Source organism: Lampris incognitus, chromosome 1 (genome assembly GCF_029633865.1).
Source record: "Lampris incognitus isolate fLamInc1 chromosome 1, fLamInc1.hap2, whole genome shotgun sequence".
NCBI lineage: Eukaryota > Metazoa > Chordata > Actinopteri > Lampriformes > Lampridae > Lampris > Lampris incognitus.
The window spans coordinates 102,373,463-102,393,186 of record NC_079211.1 but is presented as its reverse complement, the minus strand read 5'-3'; the positions used below and the strand labels follow the sequence as shown (position 1 = coordinate 102,393,186).

Sequence of the window (19,724 nt, the reverse complement as noted above, 5' to 3'; positions counted from 1 at the left end):
CTGCCACTCATGACTTCCTCATACAATACCACATCTCCTCTCGTGGCACCCTGTCATATGTGTTCTCTAAATCCACAAAGACACAATATGCAGAACATAAATTGGGTTAGAGTCATAATTAATACACTATAAAATCTCTCGTTTTTTATTTCTATTCAAAAAATTACAGTGAGATTAAACTATTCATTGATTTGCTCTGAACTGGCTAGAATATCAACAAGGGGACCCTGGAGGTCCCTTCACTCCATTTTAAGAACCATTTAATCACAGAATTTTCAAAATCAACGGAGTCACTGTATAATGCTAAAACTTTTGAGTTTGTAAAAAGTAAGATGTGCGTCAGATGTTATGTACAAACCCCAATTCCAATGAAGTTGGGACGCTGTGTAAAACGTAAATAAAAACAGAATACAATGATTTGCAAATCCTTTTCGACCTATATTCAATTGAATACACTACAAAGACAAGATATTTAATGTTCAAACTGATAAACTTTATTGTTTTTTCGCAAATATTCACTCATTTTGAATTTGAAACCTGCAACACGTTCCAAAAAGCTGGGACAGGGGCATGTTTACCACTGTGTTACATCACCTTTCCTTTTAACAACACTCAATAAGCGTTTGGGAACTGAGGACACTAATTGTTGAAGCTTTGTAGGTAGAATTCTTTCCCATTCTTGCTTGATGTACGACTTCAGTTGCTCAACAGTCCGGGGTCTCCGTTGTCGTATTTTGCGCTTCATAATGCGCCACACATTTTCAATGGGAGACAGGTCTGGACTGCAGGCAGGCCAGTCTAGTACCCGCACTCTTTTACTACGAAGCCACGCTGTTGTAACACGTGCAGAATGTGGCTTGGCATTGTCTTGCTGAAATAAGCAGGGGCGTCCCTGAAAAAGACGTCCCTTGGCTGGCAGCGTATGTTGCTCCAAAACCTGTATGTACCTTTCAGCATTAATGGTGCCTTCACAGATGTGCAAGTTACCCATGATGCCATGGGCACTAACACACCCCCATACCATCACAGATGCTGGCTTTTGAACTTTGCGCTGATAACAATCTGGATGGTCCTTTTCCTCTTTAGCCCGGAGGACACGACATCCATGATTTCCAAAAACAATTTGAAATGTGGACTCGTCAGACCACAGCACACTTTTCCACTTTGCGTCAGTCCATCTCAGATGAGCTCGGGCCCAGAGAAGCCGGCGGCGTTTCTGGGTGTTGCTGATGTATGGCTTTGGCTTTGCATGGTAGAGTTTTAACTTGCACTTGTAGATGTAGCGACGAACTGTGTTAACTGACGATCGTTTTCCCAAGTGTTCCTGAGCCCACGTGGTAATATCCTTTACAGAATGATGTCGGTTTTTAATGCAGTGCCGCCTGAGGGGTCGAAGGTCACAGGCGTTCAATGTTGGTTTTCGGCCTTGCCGCTTACGTGTAGAGATTTCTCCGGATTCTCTGAATCTTGTGATGACATTATGGACTGTAGATGATGAAATCTCTAAATTCCTTGCAATTGTACGTTGAGAAACGTTGTTCTTAAACTGTTAGACTACTTCCTCACGCAGTTGTTCACAAAGTGGTGAACCTCGCCCCATCCTTGCTTATGAATGACTGAGCCTTTCGGGGATGCTCCTTTTATACCCAATCATGACACTCACCTGTTTCCAATTAACCTGTTCACCTGTGGAATGTTCCAAACAGGTGTTTTTTGAGCATTCCTCAACTTTCCCAGTCTTTTGTTGCCCCTGTCCCAGCTTCTTTGGAACGTGTTGCAGGCATCAAATTCAAAATGAGTGAATATTTGCAAAAAACAATAAAGTTTATCAGTTTGAACATTAAATATCTTGTCTTTGTAGTGTATTCAATTGAATATAGATCGAAAAGGATTTGCAAATCATTGTATTCTGTTTTTATTCACATTTTACACAACGTCCCAACTTCATTGGAATTGGGGTTTGTAATAGTCCACTTGTGATATCAGTATTCAGGCCCCTGAGTGGTGTTGCAAAATTTCACACAGACTATCACTTTGGCTCTAAACATGGAGGATTTGGGACCTATCACAACACAACATGATTATCTTTTGAAATAACCTAGTTTTTGCTGGCACTTCGGTTATCTTAATCAACGATTAAGTAAAGTACTCCATGAAAAGAGGAGTAAGAATCATCTTTTGACGTCAAAGTTCTTTGTCCAGGGACATCTAGACCAACACCAATTAATTGCATTGGCTGTAGGCCTGAATGTCTAAAATGGTGACATGCGGATTTTAATTTTTCTTTGGAATGTTATTTTAGCTTATTGTTATTAATTATCTCACAAGGAGAAGATGAAAAACATGTTAATAAATATCCACCCATCCATTATCCGAACCGCTTATCCTGCTCTCAGTGTCGCGGGGATGCTGGATTCTATCCCAGCAGTCATTGGGCAGCAGGACACCCTGGGACAGGCCGCCAGACCATCACACAGGCACACACACACACACACATATTCATACCTAGGGACAATTTAGTACGGCTGAGTCACCTGACCTACATGTCTTTGGACTGTGGGAGGAAACCGGAGCACCCGGAGGAAACCCACACAGACACAGGGAGAACATGCAAACTCCACACAGAGGATGACCCAGGACAGTCCCCAAAGTTGGACTACCCCGGGCTCGAACCCAGGACCTTCTTGCTGTGAGGCGAGCACGCTAACCACTGCGCCACTGTGCCGCCCCATGTTAATATGTACAGTAGTGCTTGAAAGTTTGTGAACCCTTTAGAATTTTCTATATTTCTACATAAATATGACCTAAAACATCATCAGATTTTCACATAAGTCCGAAAAGTAGATAAAGAGAACCCAATTAAACAAATGAGACAAAATATTATACCTGCTCTTTTATTTATTGAGGAAAATTATCCAATATTACATATCTGTGAGTGGCAAAAGTATGTGACCCCCCCCCCCCCCGTGCAGCAATAACTGCAACTAAACGTTTCTGGTAACTGTAGATTCTAAATATTTTTATCAAGATTCCATAAGATGAGACCCAGCCTCAAGACCCACCACAGACAAATACCATTATCATTTCGCCATACTTAAATGTTGGGACACATCTGGGTCAACAACATAGCAGTAAAGCTTCCCAAAAAACTACATCAGATTTTATTGTTGTTATTGTTTTCCCAGATAATGGATTTTAGTAAGAAGGTCCTAGGCCAGAAGACCTTTGAGCAGTTCATGAAGATGACGTTTTATGGTCAGTTTGTGGCTGGGGAGGACCATCGGGCCATCAGGCCCCTGCTCCAAAAGAACCAGGCCTTCGGTGTTGGCTCTGTTCTGGACTACAGTGTTGAGGAAGACATCAGCCAGGGGGAGGCTGAGAGGAAAGAGAAGGAGTAAGTAAGTAGTGGTGTTACAATATCATTATGTGGACATAACCTGTAAAATGGTAAATATGTGTCACATAAACATGTATCACATATTACATAATTAGTTTGCAGTCTCATAATTAGTTGGCTCATAGAAAAATGACTTTTGAGTGTCTGGGTGGTGTGGCGGTCTACTCCGTTGCCTACCAACACAGGGATCGCTGGTTCAAATCCCCGCGTTACCTCCGGCTTGGTCGGGCATCCCTACAAACACAATTGGCTGTGTCTGCGGGTGGGAAGCCGGGTGTGGGTATGTGTCCTGGTCGCTGCAGTAGCGCCTCCTCTGGTCGGTAGGGGCGCCTGTTCAGGGGGGGGGGCGGACGGACTAGGGGGAATAGTGTGATCCTCCCATACGCTACGTCCCCCTGGTGAAACTCCTCACTGTCAGGTGAAAAGAAGCGGCTGACGACTCCACATGTATTGGAGGAGGCATGTACTGCAGCCCTCCTCGGAGTGGCAGAGGGGGTGGAGCAGCAACCGGGATGGCTCAGAAGAGTGGGGTAATTGGCCGGATACAATCAGGGAGGAAAAGGGGGGGGGGGATGACTTTGTGGTTTTTATAGGTGCATTGCACTACGTCAAATCCATTGCATGTACAAACCTACTTGGCTAAATATCTAGAATTGACAAGATGTTCTCTTCAGCATTGAGGATTAAAATTCTGTTAGGACTCTGTGTCACTAGAAGGACACATATTGTGGTAAAAGTTTGACAGACAGTAATATGCCTCCTAATAAGTTAGCTTTGCTATTAACCCTAGAGAACTGGTGGGTTACTAGTTTGTAAAAGTGGTTAGTAAAAGATGAGTTCTGGTAATAGCCAAATCGACTTCAGCAAACTCAGACCTGCATTTCCTCTTAATTTTAAATTGTCATCCAGCTCGAGAGTGCATTATCATACAAATTATTTTCCTCACAGCTGATGCCGGGAACAACCTAGAATTTAATACCCCTTAATCTGTTAGGAAAAAAAAAAAAACACACCGATAGGTGGGCTCGGTGAAGGAGCGCTTCCTCTTGAGGAATTCTGTCACTAGGTAACCAACACAATGTGGAGGCTGTCTGAGCTATTATTTGACACAAGCCTAGATGACAGGAAAACTCCCATGCAACCAGTCTCTCCGGGCAGCGTTAATTGAACTGAAGTCTGCGCTGTGGGCACTAGCCAGGGCATCACATTTGGTCTAAATTGAATTTGGTTTTGTAGACCCATTTACGGATGGCTCACTGTCAACACACTCCAGGGTTGTAAGTTACTTCATTAAATATTTTTTTGCATGCCAGTGCAGAGAGATCGGCTCACCACAAATATACTGGTTCGCTTTCGTGAAAAAAAGTATGTTATCTAGCTAAAATAAACTGACCGTCTTTTATCTCTCCAACAGGGGTGTAAAAATCAGGTCCAGAAAGTATACATCCAAATCATGTATTTGCTCCACCCATGTACAACAACAGCAGATCCTAGTCAACACCACTCGTCAAATAAGTAGGGGAAATTAGTTATTTGAAATCAACTGGTTTAGTAACATGGGTGGAGCAAATACACGGTTCGGACTTTTTACTTTCTGGACCTGGATTTTACATCTCTGCTCTCCAACACTTGCTGTTGCTTTACAGAGGTCAGACGCAGTAAAATGAAAAGGCTTTATATAGCCTGTTGATAGGGAACACGACTCAATGTCAATTAAGGCTGTTGACTCTCAGTGTTAGCTGAGTGTAATCTCACTTCACGTAGCTCACAACTTGCCGCACTGCTATTTTCCTCGATATCACAATTCTTATAATAGAAGAAAAAAAAAACTCCCTGGCTGCAATTTGCTGCCATTTTTTTTTTTTTTGCACCCTTTGAACGTGTCATTTAGCTCAGTTTTCTTATTTCAAACTGTGTCAGCACAGAAGGATATATCTCACTACAGCCTGGGTGTGCTTTTGTTGAAAGCGTGTCCACTTTCAGCCACTAAAAGATATATCAGACCTCAGCGTGGCACTTTTTTTTCCTTGTGTTTGGCAAACACTGGATCTTCAATTCACAAGGTGGAAAAGCAAGGCTGTTTAAGCCAGTTTGATCCGAGGCAGCGGGGTTTGACAGGCACTCCAATAATCTGTCAAGCTAGCAAAAACATTAGTCAGCGACTAGTCGCACAAGGGTGGATAGAGACAATGGAATTACCCAGCAAATAGACAACTGTAATGTTATGTTTAGGGAGAGGGGGAAACATACCGAGAGTAGAAATTCTTTCCTCGCCTCCAAGGAATGGAATGACTGACAACCACAAACAAGTCCACCTACGCTGCATTCCCCCCTGCTCCACACTTTAAAACTGACGTCAGCGATGTTCCTAATTTCCAGTATGCTCAATATCCCAGTCATGTGAAGTCAGTTACATGAGCTCCTCATTGCTGTCTAAGATTGGTTCAGGATACCGCTGGGTTGTGAAGCTAGCAGTGCCACGAGAAGGTCAGCTCACTGGCAAAGTCACAGCCCAGTTTATTTGGGGGTTACGTGCAGTCACCATGAAGTGAACCTCTGGCAAGCAACTGCCTCCAGGCCAGAGCATATGCAGTTAGAAGGCTAGGATACAAATCAGAGTCTACAATGCCTGGCATTTGCTGTAATTACAATGCAATTTAAAAGTTCTTTTGTCACCCAAATCTACGGCAATCTAACTTATTGTGTCCTCTTCTATTCCCTTTCAATTTAGCTTATGTTCATCCGCCGTGGGGAGAGAAAGCAAAGGTAAGCAACGTTGCTTTGTTTTCATTTGTTGCACCAGGTACATGTAAGAATGGCTTGAGGATGCGAATTTGTTTCTCAACCAAGGTGTGGACCAGAGGGAGAACAAGTACAAAGCCCTTAGAGGGTTTGGGGATCGTCGTGGGGGTGCAGCTAGAGCATGCACCTATTCCTTCTCAGATGAAGCCAAGTGCGACCAGCACATGGAGACCTTCCTCAAGTGCATCAAGGCATCAGGTAAGCCAATGGAATGTGGGACTTATCAATGACAGAAGTACATCAAGTGGTATATTTTCTTCTTGGGTCTGGGAAGCAAAGATATATCTGTACTACCCTGGCTCTTATATTTGCTGTTTACTGTAAAGGGTATAGCATCCATGAACTCAGTACTTCCTGTTTACATGGTATATCCTAGTTAAGGATAACACCTGCTCAACTAAGCACAGCACAGCTGCACCGCTTTGATGCCAATGTTTAACAGATCATCTGATAAATATTCACAGATAAAAATGTGCAAAATCCCAAAATAGCATCACTCATAAACATAGTCATTGACTTAACATTCGAGCAGTGGGAGCCAAATCATGTTATAGCACATATACCTTGACCCATGCACATGGTGGTTCATTTAAATAATATCTGTTTGCATGCACCACCCCATCAGCTTCTCATAACGATGCTTTTACTATGATATTACAATCTATGGAATTACACCATTTGACTGATTTTAATGCCAAGTCCATGTGACACCCCCCCCCCCCCAGGTAGAAGTTCAACTGAAGGCTTTTCTGCCATTAAAATGACTGCATTGGGACGACCTCGATTCCTGGTAGGCTGGTAGAGGGGTGATTAAAGGGTCAGTAAACCAATTTAACTGATGGAGTTTTTTTCTTAACAAGGGTGGGCTGTCATATTTTTCCGTTTCCTCTGTTGCTTCCTCTTGCTCTCTAAAGCTCCAGTTCTCAGAAGTTCTGATGAAATGGCGTCGATTTTTCAACTTCCTGGCGGCACAGCAGGGGAAAGATGGCATAGAGGCATTGGATCAGAGGCTGGATCTGCAAGACCTTCAGGTGAACTATGCTCTCCCTCTATAGTTTGAGGATGTTTGATTGTATACTTCTCTAATGGAAAATGACTCCACAACTCCATATCGGAAGAGCATTAACTCGTCTTTTGACTTGCACAACCTCTACGTAATGTTACAGTTGATGTCATTGCCCATCTGCTAAGCCTTATAACATATAAGGATAATGAGGACATCCTTGTGTGCATTATGACAGATCAAGTTTCGTCTCTGTCTAGGAATTCCTGAACAGGCTGGGTGCAAAAGGTGACTTCTACGGCTGGTTTACTGATGGCAAACAGGCATCCTCTGGGTAAGTGCATGCACACTGGCTGTAGTTAGTGGATTTGGTGCTGCAGCAGGTCCTAATACACTGTGGTAGTGGGAAACTACAGTGCATGCTGGTCAGGGACTTTAAATACAGCCTAAATATAGTTTCACCACTGGTCTATTTATTTTGCTATGACTTTGAATCAGTAGTAAGACTCAGTATTAGAGTTGTGAAATAATTGGGGAAAAATAACAACTCTGATCTCAATATTGACCCTGCAGTTTCAGTGTTGTACAAAAGGAGTATTTCAGAGAGCTTCTTAAATTGGTTCTTTTAATGGTTACATTGGGAAAATAATTGATTCCATTTGTTCAAAGCATGTATGAGCAAATTGACAATAAATGAATAAAACCTATTGTAGAATACAAGCTTTGGCCACATGATCACGTTCAGGCTGAAATGGCAATATTCAGCAAAACTGTCATAATATTTTGTCAGGTAAAGTCTAATCCATGTAGACAGATGAATAAGAAAACAAGAGGTGATTGTAGGCAGAGTCTTAAAGTTGGCAGGTGCAGGTTGCTGGGATGTGTGTTTTTGTATGGATATATATACTAATGGAATACTAAACATGATTTGTTTAAGTACACAGACCTTGCGATGTCACAACAATCTTTGCCGTTCAATTTCAAAGCTAAGAAGCTAAAATTTGATTAGCTGTATATCAGCTGTTGTAGCATTATGTTAATAAGAGGACACCTGGGTGTCCGGGTAGAATAGCAGTCTATTCCGTTGCCTACCAACACAGGGATCCCGGTTCAAATCCCCGTGTTACCTCCGGCTTGGTCAGGCGTCCCTACTGACACAATTGGCTGTGTCTGTGGTTGGGAAGCCGGATGTGGGTATGTGTCCTGGTCGCTGCACTAGCGCCTCCTCTGGTCGGTCGGGGCGCCTGTTCGGGGGAACCAGGGGGAATAGCGTGATCTTCCCACGTGCTACATCCCCCTGGCGAAACTCCTCACTGTCAGGTGAAAAAAAGTGGCTGGCGACTCCACATGTATGGGAGGGGGCTTGTGGTAGTCTGCAGCCCTCTCCGGATCGGCAGAGAGGCTGGAGCAGCGACCGGAACGGTTCAGACGAGTGGGGTAATTGGATACAATTGGGGAGAAAAAGGAGGAAAAATTCCCCCCAAAAAAAGATGAAAATAGGACACCTATGGACTGACATGCACAAACGCACTAAAAATGGAGAAAAACAAATCCATCGCTAACCTCTGTTTTTAAACAGAAATACCTCACAGAAAAATAAAGCATGATACACTTTCATTGAAAGCAAAGCAAAATGTTTGGTTGACTCATGGATGATGTCTTTCTGTGTATGAAGAAATGAGTTACGCAGTAGGATGACAGCACTTTTCAGAGCAGACTGCTGCATTGTCCGATGCCTCTGTGAGCTCCCAGAGCACTTTCATCATCACAGACAAGCTCGCTGCCTTCATGAGATGTATTAATTTCCCCTATATCGTCCTCTTCTTTTGACTCTCAGTCCACTTTGGCAGGTAGTGCTCATCATCAGTCAGGCTGGGCTCAATTATTCGTTTTCCCGACTCAAAACGATCTTCATCATAACGATCTGATTATCGATTTCTCTAATCCCTGAATTGATCTTTTATTTTACTTTACTTTTTTTTACCTGTTGACATGTGAAACAGAAATTACAGACTGGAAACTGCTTTGGGGTCAATTCAGTTCTTAATGTCAACATTAATACCCCCCCCAATTGTATCCAGCCAACTACCCCACTCTTCCAAGCCGTCCCAGTCGCTGCTCCAACCCCTCTGCCGATCCGGGGAGGGCTGCAGACTACCACATGCCTCCTCTCATACATGTGGAGTCGCCAGCCGCTTCTTTTCACCTGACAGTGAGGAGTTTCGCCAGGGGGACGTAGCACGTGGGAGGATAACGCTATTCCCCCCCCCCCCCCCCCGAAAAGGTGCCCCTACCAACCAGAGGAGGCGCTAGTGCAGTGGCCAGGACACATACCCACATCCGACTTCCCACCTGCAGACACGGCCGATTGTGTCTGTAGGGAGGCCCGACCAAGCCGGAGGTAACATGGGGATTCGACCGCTACGCCACCCGGACGCCCCTAACATTAATATTTTTAACAATGCAGCAGGTTAGAGGGTTCCTTGTACAATTTACAGCATTAGTTGTCTGAGAATCTCTTTCATATCCAAGCAACATTGGTACTGGAACTGAAATATGCCTAACTGAATATATATTACATCGAATTGATTTGGGACCTTGTGAACTGGAATCGAATCAGTTCGGGGAATCAGTGGCGACACCCAGCCCTAACCATCCGCTGTCCAAACTATGTCAAATACAACCGAGAATACTTTGTAAATACTCTTCTTTGTGCTGTGATTTTTGCTGTCCTCTGCTCTGCCAGCGGCACCATTGATATTCTGGACTGGAACGGTCTGATAGACGACAGAACAAACACAGCAGACCTGCTGGTCGTCCCAAACCTAGAGGTCAGTAGCACCAAAACACAAACGAGAGTAAAAAAAAAAATCAAAAGCGATTATCTCGACCCAAAAAGACTGCTTGGGTTCATTCATCTTGTACGGTATGTTGTTCAGTTGGGGCTGTGAGTTTGAGAGGGATAAGCCCATGCTGTAATTACACTAGTCTGCTATTTACAGTAGGACGACTGCCACTTTCAACAGCAGGCTGTAACCACTGTTCTGTCTCTGTGAAGTCATTTCCCCCTTTCATTATACCCAGCTAGCAGCCTCTTTTGTTTATTTACTCTCTTCTTGTAGTTTTTTTTCCCAAGCTGCCCTTTTTATTCAATTTATATTATAATTTATATTATAGTTTGAATTTGTATGCATTTATGCTTTTCTGTTTTGATCAAAAAATATTCATTTCTTTTTGCCTCTTAATAATTTCTAGTTATAGGTAGAAGCTTTTCAAACACTGTTTTTGTGACATACTGAATTAAACTGAGTCACTGCAAGTCAGAGTAGCTAGCAGAACGTTTCAAAATCATCAGTTGTGAGTCCATGTCCATAATGCTCTCGCAGTGACAGTATAGTACACCTGCATTATTTGATGCTTCTGATTTTGGTGTCGCTGTGCTGGCAGCAGATTTGAAGTGTCAGCAGCCCAGGCACCAACATTTTACCGCGGTGATGGGTTACTATGTCATAGTTTCTTTGGTGTGACATAAAAAATATGTCCCATTATGTACACAAGCTATAGTCCATGTCTTTATACTTGGATGAGAACCAATCAGTTGTTTCCATATATCTGCACATTTTTTATGGTGCAAGTTGATTAATGTGGTTTGTCTGCAGTCAGTGTTTTACATTTTGAGGTGCTTTTGCACTGAACATAACACGACCGTAGGTCAAGTGTTACTACAGCTTCTGAAGCCAAAACCATTTGTTTGGTCTTCAGTTGATTCTGCAGGATTTAAACAAAATCAGTGTGGATATGTCATGGTGGCTTGACACCCCACTCACTTCTTGTAGCGAGTATCGGATCATTGCAGGCTTCTAATGATGGTAGGTCTAATGGATTTATTGCCGCCATAGAAAAAAATCAATATAGAACTGTTAAAGCAAGTGCAAATTTAAGTTTATGAATGTCAGGGTTCGTAACACAAGTTATTTGAAAACAAATTGTCACTTTTCAGGCAGCCCAATCTCTGACCTAACCTAAGGTTGACTTCCCTGTAGGTTGACTTAATACTTCAGCTAAAATCTCACACTTGCCAATTCCAAAATGGGTTGGGTCCTGCTATAACTGGGCCTGCACGTCAGTAAAGTTAACCCCAACTTTGCATGGCTCTTCTTCAAAACTTGAGTAATCCTTGGGGTTAAACCAGAGTACTGTGTGGAACCTGTGAACTTCTTGTGAAGGCAAACATTGGATTAATGAAATCCTAGGAAAAAGTTTAAGGTTGACCGAGGGATAGTGTAAGAAGCACCAATGGGCCTTTTGCTGTGTAATATGGGGACTGTTACTCTCATAGTGGGTGGTCTCCTGGGTTTTCTGCCCAGATAAGTCAGCTGGAGCCGCTTTTGGTGAAGTTCACCGCTGAGGAGGAAAATCAGTTGAAGAGGATGCTACAGCGCATGGATGTCCTGGCTAATGTAAGCACTTATATATGCAAACAGAACTTTAACTTTGTGTTTTCATATCAGGTCACCAGCACTTCAGTGCCTCCAAACTTTTGAAGTTGCTTAAAAGGCAAAAGGTACATGGAATATTGACTATGAGTGAACGGGACACATCCCAACCCTGGAGAAAAGAGTGTCCAAGAATGTGCCTAATGGTTTTAGTTAACAGTGTGATTGATAAAGAAGTGCTTAATTGGTTGCCATGATAATGGTTGTGGTAACTGTATGCTTAAGCAGCCTTTTTGAATTTTCAGTTTTTTTAATTTATTGATTAAGTATGCATTTATAAAGGAAAATTTATCATTTTATAAACCCAATTCAATGATTCGATACATCACCATCATACCCATCAGAATGAAGAATAACTGCTCTATTATCCTCATTATGGTAGCAGCAATAATCTGAGAACAGAGAACTGGGTTGGAATGAACCATTAGCATGCTGGAGAAGGGAAAAATCAAGAAAGCTAATTAAACACCATTTTTAAGGTTTCATGTAGACAAAGAAAGGGAACGCCACTCTGTCATTGTCACTGATAAAGCTTACATTTAATAAGCCGCATTGGCTGTCTTGGATAAAACATCGCTACTGCATCATTAATGGATTCAAGCACACACACTGAATCCCTTTGTATCCCAGCATGCAAAAGACAATGGTGTGCGCTTGATGGTTGACGCGGAGCAGACCTATTTCCAACCAGCGATCAGCAGGCTGACACTGGAGATGCAAAGAATCTTCAACAAAAAGAAGCCTATTATCTTCAACACCTACCAATGCTACCTCAAGGTCAGAGTCCACTGAAAATACATGTGTGGATGATTGTGAGAAAAACGTTCTACATATTACCTTTTCCTTCTTGCTGTTCTAACACAATAGCTACATATATGTGTCCTTGGCTTTGAAAGTTGTTAGTTTCATAGGAAGCTAAATGTTATTTTTCCTCTGCATGGCCTATTGAGAAAGATTATATATATATATATATATATATATATATATATATATATATATATATATATATATATATATATATATATCCCCTTTTCTCCCAAATTGTACCTGGCCAATTACCCCACTCTCCCAAGCCGTCCCGGTCACTGCTCCACCCCCTCTGCCGATCCAGGGAGGGCTCGAGACTACCACATGCCTCCGCCAATACATGTTGAGTCGCCAGCCGCTTCTTTCCACCTGACAGTGAGGAGTTTCTCCAGGGGGACGTAGCACATGGGAGGATCACGCTATTCCCCCCAGTTCCCTCTCTCCCCTGAACAGGTGCCCCGGCCAATCAGGGGAGGTGCCAGTGCAGCGACCAGGACACATACCCACATCCAGCTTCCCACCCGCAGACACAGCCAACTGTGTCTGTAGGGATGCCCAATCAAGCCCGAGATAACACGGGGATTCAAACCAGAGATCCCTGTGTTGATAGGCAACGGAATAGACCATTACGCTACCCAGACACCCCAAAGATGAGTTTTTAACTTGGTAATGTTTCCCTTTCTCTGACTGCAGGAGGCTTATGACAGTGTAACCATGGACGTGGAGCTGTCTCGCCGGGAGGGCTGGTGCTTTGGGGCCAAGCTGGTGCGTGGGGCCTACATGTACCAGGAGAGAGAGAGGGCTAAGGAGATTGGCTACGAGGATCCTATCAACCCCGACTACGAGTCCACCAATAGGATGTACCACAGGTAAGGAAATGATGCAGCCCACTAGATAACTTTCATGTGTGTATATATATATATTTTTAAAAAAATTTTTTGGCCAACCCCTGCAGGCTAAAAAGATCTCACATTTTAAACAAGCATAACATTACTCAGCATTGTTGCCATCTTCTTGAAATTAGGCACAGACATTCCCCCATCTGAACATTTTTGTCTCTGAAAGCATTATGCTGCACCCACTTACATGTTCAGCCAATTTACATAATGTTGTTGACACATTACCACTGTCATTACCTCAATAAAAGGGGGTCACAGCATCATTCGTGGGGGATAATCCCTTGTTTTCAACCCTTTATATATAGTGATTTTTTTTCTTCATACATTCACAATGGGTGGCACTATTTTTACCGAATGAGCTGTGAGTTGAATACCTTATTCAAGGATGAGTTCGTGCTTTTTTGACTGAAGGATGTACTGAACTTGTGTACTTTCTGTGACCAGGTGCAGAGGTACAGACGGACATGGATGTTTGGATATTTTTATTACTTGATCATACTCACATCATTTTATTAATGATGATGAATTAAACACTGTTTTATCGACAGTATTTTATTTAGAAAAATTATGTAGCAAAAATAATCCCAAAATCTTTTTACATTAAATGTACCATACCAATATACCATAGTTTAATCTTTTCCAGCACTTTCCTAGTAGAAAGAAATCACGTTAGTGGCAGTTCACAGTTCCCAGACAAGGTCTAGAAAGGGTTCACTGACGTGTCAAAGACTCTGGTACAATTTAATTTCCTGCCTTGTTTGTGTGTGTGTGTGTGTGTGTGTGTGTGTGTGTGTGTGTGTGTGTATGTTTGTGTGTGAGAACACACATGCGTATGCTTGTGGGCATAAGGTGTCTCGACTATGTGCTGGATGAAGTTGCACTCAACAGAAAGGCCAGTGTCATGGTTGCTTCCCATAATGAGGACACAGTGAAATACACCCTTTGGCGGTAAGTCCTTGTCACTCTTTCTGTTTTGTCCTCTCACCCAAACACTCAGAGAATTAATTTCATATCCAGGTTTACACATTTATCTATAAGCCAAAGTCTGTGTATACAGTTTCAGTTTAGTAGTACTTATGCACATTTTCCTTTTGTGGTTTTGTTCATTCATGTGTCATTTGACACTGAATTACAAGATTCTGTTGTTGATGCTGAATATTTGTCATTTAAGGGGTCAGGTGTCCGTCCTTCCGAAAAATTACAACAGGCGTACCTCAAGGCTCACTGCTCAGCACCATGTTGTTCACACTGTATACCTTTCTTAGCCCAGGCATCTTCACACGCAATTACTTACTCCTATCGCACTACACCAATAACACCCAGCTCTACCTTTCTTTTCCCCCACAAGACATTGAGGTTGCTGCAGGAGTTGCTGCCTGCCTCAGTGACATATCACTTTAGATAAGAGAACAGCACCTCAAGCCCAGCTTGTTCAAAACTGAGCTGCTGATCATCCCTTCTAAGTCCCCTATCACCAGGGACATATCGATCAGGTTTGGTACATTGACAGTCATACCCTCTGGATCCACAAAGAACCTCAGATTATGACAGATAACCGGCTCTCATTTTTTGACCACCTTGCAGCTCTCTCCTATTTCTGCTGCTCTGCCCTGTTCATCGTATGAAAGCTCTACCACCACATCTCGCTGATCTTCCAGCCCATGCATTCCAACCACAGCAGAAAATCCAGTACAATCTTGCATACTTGGTTTTCAACCCTCCAAGATGCATACCCATCTTGCCTTTCTTTGTATCTGTACATTGGCTCCTGGTTGCTGTTTGCATAAAGTTCAAAACCTTGCTGCTTTCCTTCCGGGCAGTTCAACGAACTGTTCCAACTTACAACCCCACTACAATCCCATATCAACATATACACATCTGTTCACCCTCTATGTTCTGTCTCTGAAAGGCTGTCGTACACCTAAAAAGGGCTGCGCTCTACTTTTCTCTCACCTGGCCCCAAAATAGTCCTGGTTTCGATCAGAGCGACAGACTCGCTTCAGTCAAGAAAAGCCTATTCTTGAATGAAGAATTTTGAAGAAAGTTCCAATTTCCAGGCCTACCTGAACCCATAGTTGGTCTCTAAGGCCCGGGCCACACAACCTACCTGAGCACCACTAGTGCGCCATGGAACGATTTGCTTTTTGACGCCCATGTTAACATGTTAGAGAAGCCACACAAGCCCATGCGAGCAGCGCGGCTCGTCATCTAGAGTTTCGGCATCAAACCTATTTTCTCTCTGTGAGGCACGTCATTCTCAGCAAAAATAGACAGTGAAAATGATCTGCTGATAGTCATATTGACATCATACCAGCAACATTACATAACTGACACCTTTCACTGTAGTTTCAATATCTATACTGTAGAATATGCCACGGACATGAAAAAAATATCATTTTAACCATTTCAGCAATTACATGTTAGGAGAAAGTGAACATTTTTCTGTCTTTAACTAAATATAAATGACATTTCTAATGAAATGAAACATTCGATTATTGATGGCCATTATCAAAGGCAAACTCAGTGTAGACAGATAGGGCTGGCAGTAGCAGCGCAGCAGCAGCAATGCCGTCTGTGTGGACACCGGAGGTATGCGAGCTGCAGCCGTGCAGCGAGGCAGCCATCACACACAGGTGGAGATAAGCAGTGTGGACCAGGCCAAAGCATGACTTTTCTACTGATCCCTGATATTGTCAAACTAATTTGTAATTTGAATCTCCTATTACTTGCCTACATATATCTTGGTGACCTACCTATTACATTACATACTGTATACTAACTGCCCTTGACATAAAATGCCCTTTTGCATGATTATTTAGTGCTCTGAGATGCCTCTATGTTGACAGTGCTTATTGCTGACTCTGTAAGTAGTGCTGGATAAAAGCATATGTGCTTTCACACTCCTTTCAAGTGACAGACGTGACGTTTTTCACATCATTTTTTAATCTTCCCTTTTCATTTCTTTTCTCCCGGTTCTCTCTTTCTCCATTTTTCATCTCATCTCCATCCGTATCTTTCTCCCGCTCTCACTCATCCTCCTATTTTTACTTTCTTCCTCCTTCGCCCTTGCTCTCCCTTTAACCTTGAATCCTTGCTTTCTTTCTATCTCTCCTCTCTTGCATCACTCTGCTTTCCCTCTCTGTCATTCTTTGTTCCAGTTCATCCGTATTTCTTCTCTCTTTTTTGTCTCTTCTTCTTCTCTCTGTCACTTTTACATTCTGATGCAGAATGAATGAAATGGGTCTGGCCCCTACAGAGAACAAGGTGTCCTTTGGCCAACTATTGGGCATGTGTGACCAGATTAGCTTCCCACTGGGTAAGAGAAGTGCAGATACAGAAACACACACACACACAAACCCTGACCTTTACTATCTTACATAAGTCTGTTATTTTGACCCCTCTGTCTGGCCTCTGTAGGATTAGTACAAATCGCTTTCCTCAGTAGCTATCCCCCTGTGTTTGTGCTGACCTTACATTTACACATGTGGACCTAGCTGACCGCACGTTCCTGTGCACATGTCGCAGTCAGTCTGCAACAGACCAACCCATACATGTGACACATCGACTGAGGTTTCTCCTTATCAACGGGTCTGCTTAGCAAACTGCCGTAGTCTGCTTCTGGGACTTTGTATGTTAGTAAGGGACACTAATGTGGCAGCGATGGGCAGCAAGCCTGGATTGACTGACCTGGAATGGATTTGGCCGCTATCGCTGTAAACAGAGAGGCGTCTAATTTGCTAAATTTCAGAGTGCCAGTTGTTTAATTGAATTTGTACAGGAATTAGAACAAATCTGATACAGTGCAGATGGGTATAAATGTCTATTAATCCATCACTCACTCACCCACCCATCCATCCATCTATCCATCCACCCAGACAGACAAAACATTCTTGGCATCCGGGTAGCGTAGCGGTCTATTCTGTTGCCTACCAATATGGGGATTGCTAGTTCGAATCCCTGTGTTACCTCCAGCTTGGTCGGGCGTCCCTACAGGCACAATTGGCCGTGTCTGCGAGTGGGAAGCCGGATGTGGGTATGTGTCCTGGTCACTGCACTAGCGTCTCCTCTGGTCAGTCGGGGCACCTGTTTGGGGGGGAGGGGGAACTGGGGGGAATAGCGGGATCCTCCCACGCGTTACTTCCCCTGGTGAAACTCCTCACTGTCAGGTGAAAAGAAGCGGCTGGTGACTCCACATGTATCAGAGGGGGCATGTGGTAGTCTGCAGCCCTCCCCCGATCGGCAGAGGGGGTGGAGCAGCAACCGAGATGGCTCAGAAGAGTAGGGTAATTGGCCAAGTACAATTGGAGGGGAAAAAAAACTTTTACAACTTACCTTATACATCTTCATTTATTTCACTGAAGAAAAAAAAAAATCCTTCTCTGCACTTCTATTCTCATTCCCCAACTCCTCTCAACTTCCCAGGTCAGGCTGGCTTTCCCGTCTATAAATATGTTCCCTATGGGCCAGTGAATGAGGTGATCCCCTATCTGTCGCGGAGGGCCCAGGAGAACCGTGGCTTCATGAAGGGGGCCCTGAAGGAGAGGCAGCTGCTGTGGAGGGAACTGAGGCGCAGACTGGCCTCCGGGGAGCTCCTCTACAGACCCATATTCTGAGAGACACAGGAGACATCCATCCTCCCTGGTCAGCCGCTGCCCCTGCCGCTATTACTGCAGCTCTTTTCCTCAGTCTCTCTCCCTAGATCCTCTGTGCAACCCTGGTCTGTGTACATCGCTATGCCGATTGGCTTTGCCTCTGACCATCTATCTCTTTTTCTCCTTTTTATTTTTGATCCATTCCTAATGTCCTTCCTGTATTGCCTATTCCCATTCTCGCCCTCATTATTTGTCTCTTTTTCACTCACCTTCATCTCCCTCATGTCCACACCCCCCACCTCTTCCATTCTTCGCCTCCCGTCTTCCCAGGCTGTCGGGTTTCATCCTCCGCCTCTCTGCCTCTGTATGCATTCCCCACGCTGTCCTCTCAGCGTCCACAGAGCCCAGCTTGGTATCCATCAAGCAGGCATCTTTACTACTCCAAAAGGACCGCCTCAAATGTCAACGCAAGCCGAGAAAGACTTCATCACGATCTATCTTGGAGAGAGGGGCGACAATAATAAAATAACAGACTTGATTTAAGTGACAGTAAAGGGTACATCACTATTCTTTCCCCTATAATATGTTTGTGACTCTGGAGGAGAACCACACAACACCCGGAGGAGGTCTTTCTGCATATTTGTGATGGTGAACTGTTTATGGGTTTAGTTTAGAACGATGTATTTTAGAGTCGGTGAGACTGCAAAACGATGGCTGAGCAAAGCGTGTTCTGCGTCAAATAAGGCTGTATTGTCACGGTAATTACAGAGGCTTAATGATAATCCTGCTCAGGGAGCTGTTTGAAAAGAACATAAAGTATAAAGTGTTTAATGGATGAGTCTGTTTCTGTGTTTTTATGGTGTAATACAATATCCAAAGAGCGATTTGGTGAGATTGGTTTTACCAAATTGACCCTTTCGGGAAAGTTTTTAGGTTGCACTTTCTCCATGTCACTTGGATTATAACTATTTTTATCCAGATATTGAATCAGTAAATACTTTTTTCTGTTGTTTTTAATGTGTAGATGCTTCTGATTGTAGCCTGTACATGTACTGCAAGAATTGCTGTTGATTTTCTTTTTCAAGTGACACTTTGTTATTGGTTGAAACTTTCCTAAAAATAAATTTCTACATATGCAAATATCTACCTCAAACTCTGTGGAAGTCTGTCAAACAGAGAACTGAAAGTATTGTTGAAGACGCCATTGTGACTTTGAACGGCTTGGCTCGTTGTGAATTCTAATTTGGGGCTCCCTTCTGCCATCCTATCGATGCACAATTATTATTTCTGTCAGAAAGTAATCAAGCTTCATGATGATTATGGCTTTGTCATCTGGCAACAGCCGCTCTCTACACCATCATTTAATTACCCACGATGCTGAACTCAATACAGATCACAGAAATTGGATGCATGAATCACTACCCAAAAGAAACTTTGGTGGCTGTGGAATTTTGCTGAGCCGCAGTGCCGCGGAGCTGTCGTCTTGGCTGTATTCTATTGGTTTAATTAAGCATCAAATCTACTTTTGATGGAAGCATCAAATCTACTTTTGATGTAAGCTGTGCCTATGGGTATAAATTTGCCGACAAATCCCTTCTTAAGGGATGCTGGAATTTCTCTAGTCAGCAGCTCTGTTTCACTATCTAAAATGCTAAAATGTGGTGTAAAAAACCCACTAGAAATTGCAAGTTGGTCCACATTGGTTAGGACGGGACTTACTCACGCTTT

At 43.3% G+C, this 19,724-nt stretch overlaps 1 protein-coding gene across 1 annotated transcript; it reads left to right on the top strand.

The window, feature by feature from the left end:
• Window positions 1-3,001: 3,001 nt before the first annotated feature.
• On the top strand, window positions 3,002-18,683 carry prodhb (proline dehydrogenase (oxidase) 1b). The gene is made up of 13 exons (XM_056293328.1): window positions 3,002-3,394; window positions 6,129-6,163; window positions 6,248-6,397; window positions 6,925-6,989; window positions 7,114-7,230; window positions 7,463-7,536; window positions 9,949-10,033; window positions 11,570-11,662; window positions 12,329-12,475; window positions 13,199-13,374; window positions 14,254-14,352; window positions 16,632-16,720; window positions 17,827-18,683. Exons 1-13 carry the CDS (start codon window positions 3,099-3,101, stop codon window positions 18,015-18,017), a joined length of 1,617 nt encoding a protein of 538 aa, XP_056149303.1. The 5' UTR covers window positions 3,002-3,098; the 3' UTR covers window positions 18,018-18,683.
• The last annotated feature ends 1,041 nt before the right edge of the window (window positions 18,684-19,724 follow it).